Source organism: Varanus komodoensis, unplaced genomic scaffold (genome assembly GCF_004798865.1).
Source record: "Varanus komodoensis strain SLA01 unplaced genomic scaffold, ASM479886v1 scaffold1, whole genome shotgun sequence".
NCBI classification, from domain to species: Eukaryota; Metazoa; Chordata; class Lepidosauria; order Squamata; family Varanidae; genus Varanus; species Varanus komodoensis.
In genome coordinates this window covers 120,229,322-120,236,356 of record NW_025335268.1, presented here as the reverse complement: position 1 = coordinate 120,236,356, position 7,035 = coordinate 120,229,322, and the positions used below count along the sequence as shown (strand labels likewise).

The window sequence follows — 7,035 nt, the reverse complement described above, 5'->3', positions numbered from 1 at the left end:
GACAAGGGTGTATTTTATCTCCCTATTTGTTCAATCTGTATGCAGAACATATAAGAAAAGCTGTAGAAAAGCTGTACTACTGGCAGAAAGCGGAAATAAATTGAAACGACTTCTGATGAAAGTTATAGAAGAAAGTGCAAAAGCAGGATTGAAATTGAATATTAAGAAAATAAAAATCATGCCCACAGAAAAAATAGATAATTTTATTGTTACCAGTGAAGAAATTGAAATTGTAAAGATTTTACATTTGAAACATGGTGCCGGGGAAGAATGTTGTTGAGAAGAATGTTTACCTTTGCTGACAAAAAGACAAACAAGTGGGTCTTGGATCTAATCAAACTAGAGCTTTCCCTAGAAGCGAAAATAAGAAAACTGAGGCTGTCATACTTTGGGGGTATTATGAGAAGGGCATTATGGCACTCCCTGGAGAAGATAATCATGCTAGGGAAAGTAGAAGGCAGAAAAAGAAAAGGAAGACCAAATATGAGATGGATTGACTCTAAGGAAAGCCACTACTTTAAATTTTGAATGGCTGAGCAGAGCTGTCATAGAGTATTTTGGAGAGCTTTCATACATATGGTTACCATAAGTTGGAGATGCCTTGATAGCACATAACAACAAGGTAGCATTCACTGCAATGCCAAACCTGTGTTTCATCCATGCAGCACCCCATCCCTATGGCACAGTTCCTGTTTGAGAGTGACTTGCATGGGCTGTTGAAGTTGGATGCCCCTATACCAAATGCACCTCCTGCACGATGGCAGCGCAAAGCCAGGGAGGCTGCTATTGGCAGCACTGGATCTGCCTCGGACACCACAGCTCCTTCACCTATGAAGCCAGCTAACAGACCCCATAGCACCAGCAAAACACCTTCTAAAACACCAGGTAGGTTCCATATTGTATCCAGAGGACAAGTACAAATTAGGTGTGTGACTGAGGTTGTGGACTAAACCTGGAATCTAACAAGTGCCATTTCCTTGTGCTGTTGATTTTATCCAATTAGATTTGAGAAATGGTAGGGCCACCCCCTCACTCAGTGGGACAGTGAAATAGCTGCCGAAGTACTCCTTGCTCTGAGTCTAACATACATCCCCTAAACTGTATCTTGGGGAATATCATTTAAGCAGGTCTGGTTGGTTTTTCTCTGTCTCTGCCCTGCAGGCAAGTCAGGTTCCAAAGGACAAAACACTCCAAATAAAACTGGAGGGGATAGATACATTCCCAGTCGTAGTGCTATGCAAATGGATGTGGCCAACTTCCTCCTGACCAAAGATGATGACTCTGATGAGACACCCACCAAGAAGGTGAGGAGAACGCTTGTGTTGGGTGGTCCTCAATCTCTCTTGTTCAAGAGCTTATACCTGCCAAACAGTTTTGGAGCAAGAGATGGTTCTGAGACCTAAGAACTGACAAAGCAAGACTCTTGGCAACAGGGATTGTAGCTTTTAAGTGGAGAGTTTGAAGAGGTATGTAGTCCTCCTGTGATGTGCTTCTGAAGATTGGTGACTGATATGTAAGCCTTTTGCCCATGTTGAGAAATCAAAGCACTAAGTACATATCCCTAGCTTGTTGCACATGAAGGGGTTCACAATTATAAACATATCCTACAGTATATGATTTGTGCCATCTGTGCTACAAACACTATGCCTGGTCTGTACTTATGGTAAACTGGCTTCTGTAGGTGAAGTGAGATGCTGGATTATATAGCTATGTAGATATGGATCTCGGAGGCTTGCAGCTCTGAGGACTCTGTTGCATAGAGCAAACTGTCACTGATTTCTTATGGTGCTTTTTTCTCCAAGGAGCATCAAAAGGCCTGGGCAATGAACCTTAATGGCTTTGATGTAGAAGAGGCAAAAATCCTGAGGCTGAGTGGGAAGCCCCAGAATGCCCCTGAAGGTAAGTCTCTAGAAGGGTAGTTGGAAGCTGAGACATATGCTGGATAGGTGCTATGTTCAAAAGTGCATCTTCTAGATGGAACTTGCACAAAGTTATGTACCCAAATAAGTGAAGACACGGGGCATCTAACTGGTACTATTACATTACTGGTTCATGATCTAGCTCACATAGTTGACATCCCTTGACCTACTGTTGTGTGACTTCAAGTGGAAATTAGGAAATTATGCCTTGGGTGGTAGTCAAATGAAGCTTTGACACTTTCAGTTTATAAGATTCTTGTAACTATCCTGTGTAAGTCATTCACTTGCCTGCTTGCTTGTTGTTCAAGTAGCTGTTCAGAACTGTGCTGGTGCAGGGCAATGGCCAGATCCTTTTGGGGAATGTTTTTGCCTCTCTGCTCCTTTGGTGTATGGCCTCAGGCCCAGGGTTAAACCTGGGTGACCACCCCTTTGCTCCATCCTCTGGCCTCTGTTCACTGATCTTTTGGTAGTTTTGTGGCTTTTTGCAGCTTCTTCCCATTCTGCAAGGCTGAAGTGCCTGCAGTTAAGTCACTGGAAACAAACGCTTCAAGCTAAAAACATGCTGGTATTTTGGGTATTTGGTTGTGCCCACCACTGGAATATGGCCCTCTAAGAGCTTATCTGAAATGGAATTTGTATTTTAGGCTGAGAGCTTTAATTACACCTTTTCTATACAAATGGTAATGGTGGGGGTCTCTCTAGTTTGTGCTCTTTTTTACAAACAAAAATTGGACTTCATCTCTTTGTATGCAGGGCAAACCTAAGACAAGTTTACTTGGACATAAGTCCTGTAGTGTTTTCTGGAAATGAGTATGCATAGAACTGCAGCCTTAGCCGAAATGATAGTAAAGTTCAGAGCAGGGCTTCAGTGCATGACTTGAGGGGAAAGCTTCCCTGCTGAGCAACTTCATCCCAGTCTCTTGTGCCTACAAGAACTTCTGGTGTCCAGTTGTTCTAACTGCTTGGGCAATTGTCCAGTTGCCCTAATGTGGGGCTGGCTGGGACAATTCATTGGAACCTGTATCTACTTAAAGTACAGAAGAAGCCAAGAAAAATACTGACTTGGTTGCCCTTGGCATGAGCTAGTAATCACTGTAACTATCTTCCCTAGGATACCAGAACAATCTCAAAGTGCTTTACAGCCAGAAGAGCACACCAGGCTCCACTCGGAAGAATGGTAGATACATAGCCTCCATGTCAGACCGGATTCTAGATGCACCAGACATTCGCAACGACTACTGTAAGCAGCTGAAGGCATGGAGTTCCAGCCCTGCTGGGACATTGCTGTGTACTTGCAAGATGTAACAGTTCTTATTTGTTGAAGAAGTTGTATCTCTGTTAGAGTCTATTAGAGTCAGCTATTGCAGAAAGGAAGAGAAGGTTTTAACTGACTTGGCTGGGGTTTCCCAACTGTGGAGGTTTAGATGAAAAGGATAACGCTGTGGATGTTGTATTTTTCATCATTTAGATCTGAACCTCATTGATTGGAGCACCCTCAATTTCTTGGCTGTGGCTTTGGATAAAACAGTGTATCTCTGGAACTATGATTCCCGAGAAATAATACAGCTTATGCAGATGGAGCACCCAGATGACTATATTTCCTCTGTGTCTTGGATCAAAGAGGGAAATTACCTTGCTGTTGGCACAAGTAATGCAGAGGTCCAGGTAAAGGGAATATGGTTTTGTTTAATGGCCTCTGAGATTTATTGGTGACTTAATCCTTTGACAATTAATTGCAGGGAATGGGTAGGAATATAAGCATAGACAGTTATGATCTCCAGCAGAAGTTATGTAAGGACTCTTGGGGAAGGCTTTTAGCAGTTGCTAAAAGGCAAGTGGTATAGCGGCAAGTGAAGTGTTGGTGACTTTAGGGTTTAAGAATGATAACTCAGTTGGTTCCCTAGCTGTAGCCTGATCATTCTCTTCCTTCTGATGCTTCCAAACAATTTTGAGTGGATTAGAGCTGAGCTCGGGAAGTTTTAGGTTTTAGGTCTGCCAGCTGAAGCCTGGTGAAAAATGAGTGCTGAGCTCCCAGTTCTCCAACACAAATACCCAGTTTCTCCCACCACAGCTCTTTCCATTTCAATAATATGAGGGGAAGATTGTCATTTTATTGATACTTTTGAGTGTTGGAGAGTCTTGCTGACCTACTGCAAATCAACCAGAGATATATTGGTAGGTCCATATATGGTTTCTTCACATGCCTGAGTTAGAGAGAACTGGGAGAGTCACCATATATGCTACACACCCTTGCAATAGTATTACAGAATACAGTCGGTATTAGCAAGGTCAGGTGTAACCTTTGCTTGTGATGGTTCTAGTTGTGGGACATCCAGCAGAAGAAACGTCTACGAAACATGGTCAGTCAGTCATCCCGTGTGAGCTCCCTAAGCTGGAACAACTACATCCTGTCCAGGTAAGGACAAGGGATGTCGTGAGCATCACTTGCTAAGGTTACAGGTAACAGGAGGATTTCTTATAAAATCTCGTAGCAGATTTTGGCCTCCAGGTACATTTGACTTAGAGGGTAATTCTAATCTTATGTCTTCTACAGTGGGTCAAGAACTGGTCACATCCATCACCATGATGTTCGTGTGGCACAGCACCATGTGGCAACACTTGCTGGCCATACACAAGAAGTGTGTGGGCTCAAGTGGGCACCTGATGGCCGTTACCTAGCCAGTGGGGGAAATGACAACCTGGTAAATATATGGTCAACTGTCCAAGGGGAAAATGGATCAGTTAATCCTGTACAGACCTTCACACAACACCAGGGAGCTGTTAAGGTGAGCAAGGTGGCAAATCTGTAGACAGCATATGTCATGTAACTGACACAAAGAAAGGGTGACATGCTCTTACATTTTTCTAGGCTGTGGCTTGGAGTCCATGGCAGTCTAATGTGCTGGCAACAGGAGGCGGAACAAGTGACCGACATATCAGGATATGGAATGTGTGTTCCGGTGCCTGCCTTAACGCAGTGGATGCACAGTCCCAGGTAGGTTCAGCTAGCACTGTCAATGGAAGGCAAGGAGCATGTCAATGTTCAATGCTCTACAGAGGTGGAACAGAAAGCAGATTTCTAGATGTGTTGGACTTCAGCTCCCACCATTTCTGGCCTTTATCTATTCTGGCAGTGGTTTCTGGGAGCTGAAATCTAAAACATCTGTGGACCTACATTTTGCTCACCCGTTCTAAGATATGGCTGCATCATCTCTACAGAGCATGTTTGGAAAGAAGCTAGGTAGGTCCTACTCTACTTAATGTCATGTTTCTCCTGTTCAACAGGTATGTGCAGTACTTTGGTCCACAAACTACAAAGAACTTGTTTCTGGTCATGGCTTTGCCCAAAATCAGCTTGTGGTATGGAAATACCCATCCATGTCCAAGGTTACAGAACTCAAAGGTGAGTTCAGGAGCTATGGGAGTATTTCAGGGGCTCAATTCATCTAACCTATAAGTTAATGGTGTTGCTGGAAGGATCTCACTATAATCAGTGCAGTCAAAATGTGTGTAATTTAATATGCTTCCCTCAGGTCATACTGCTCGAGTGCTAAGCCTGACAATGAGCCCAGATGGGACTACAGTGGCATCAGCAGCAGCAGACGAAACCTTGAGACTTTGGCGCTGCTTTGAGCTTGACCCAGCACGTAAGAAGGAGAAAGAAAGCAGTGCCAAGAGCAGCATTATCCACCAAGGCATCCGCTGAGCCTGGCCCAGTCCTCTCCCAATATATTGCTTTATGTACAGAATTTTAAACTATTAATAAATATTCTCTCTCCCCTAGATATGGTGTTAATATATGGGTTGATGTTTGGGATAGGGTGGAAAAGGTGTATTTGATTTATGCTGACCATCTGCAAGGCTTTGGACTATATACAGTGTAATAAAACAAAGTAACAACTGTTGATGGCAAACTAAATCCAGAGACTTCATCCAGAATTAAGCTGTAGTCCAGAAGATAAAGATAGGTACTTGTTCATTTCTGGTAACTATCTTGATCTTCTTGTGTGGTTCTTAAAGTTATGCTTCTTAGAAATAAGTCTAAGTAATGTAAGGAATCTTTGCTTCATGAATAGCTGTGTGTGTAATCATGAGAGGAACTCCCTTAGGAAATAAGGAGAAGAAATTTTCGATGCAAAGTCAAGAGGGCATCTGGCACTGCACAAGAGGGGCTAATATAACAAAGCAGTATGCCCCCTTTAGTCCTGAAGTGTAGTATGATTTTCTCTGCTTGGTGCTATCCAACTCTAAGCCCTGGTGTGCACTCCAGCCAGTAGGAGGAAGGATCTTTTAATCTGCAAACTGGTTAAGGGGCTGGGCTGGGAGGTACCACCAGTTCTGTAGAGGCTGTTGTCTTTCTGCCTCCAGTGTTTCAAAAGGGATGATAATATGAAGGAAATGAAAGAGTGAGAATATAGTGGCAGTTTAAACAGGAAAGAGGTGCTCTTTCCTGTTGCCATTGAAAAGGGTGGGGGGACAAGAGTTGCTCTTCTTGCCACCCCTCCATCCCTTTTCAGCCCTAGAAATGAATAATGGGATTCACCTTTTCTACCCCCGATATAAGGCAAATAAATTGCTGAAGTTGGAAGTTGACTTGGATTATTGAGTGTGGTACACTAGTGATTGAAGTACTTCAAATGGTGATTTTCAGCTTTCTCTGTCAGTTACAGCACCCTGTAAGATTAGTGCTACACACTATGAATGTGCCACCACCTGTAGAGAGTGCAAATTCTGATTATGCTTTTTTTGAGGAGTAAACATTTGTTCTACTTTGCTTTCATTTTGCCTTTGGTCTTGATTTGTTTGGGGAGTTAAATTCTTGTGTGTTGGAAGAAGTTTACTCCCACTGCTTCAGTGTCCAGGGATAAAGAAACAATGTTTGTTTGACTCCTTAATGGCAAGATCCTTTAAAAAATGTTAACTCAATTTTTGTAGGCCCAGACTGTGTTTGGAACAAGCAGTTATAAGCTTGAAATGGGGGTAGGGAGATTATCAACCAGAGTAATCTGTGAGTGAAGTCATAGCTCTACACTGTAGCAAAGGCTTAAATTTTAAGCCTATTCCCAATTGGTAGATTTTGAGAATCAACTTGACTGTATTAGCTCTTACCTTATCA

The 7,035-nt window shown here is 42.9% G+C and overlaps 1 protein-coding gene across 1 annotated transcript; it reads left to right on the top strand.

The window, feature by feature from the left end:
• Positions 1–6,489, top strand: CDC20 (cell division cycle 20). Its single transcript, XM_044442928.1, has 10 exons — positions 1–885; positions 1,162–1,304; positions 1,803–1,899; positions 3,031–3,159; positions 3,388–3,584; positions 4,241–4,335; positions 4,474–4,705; positions 4,789–4,914; positions 5,205–5,322; positions 5,453–6,489. The coding sequence occupies exons 1-10, from the start codon at positions 660–662 to the stop codon at positions 5,623–5,625; spliced, it is 1,536 nt and encodes a 511-aa protein (XP_044298863.1). The 5' UTR covers positions 1–659; the 3' UTR covers positions 5,626–6,489.
• The last annotated feature ends 546 nt before the right edge of the window (positions 6,490–7,035 follow it).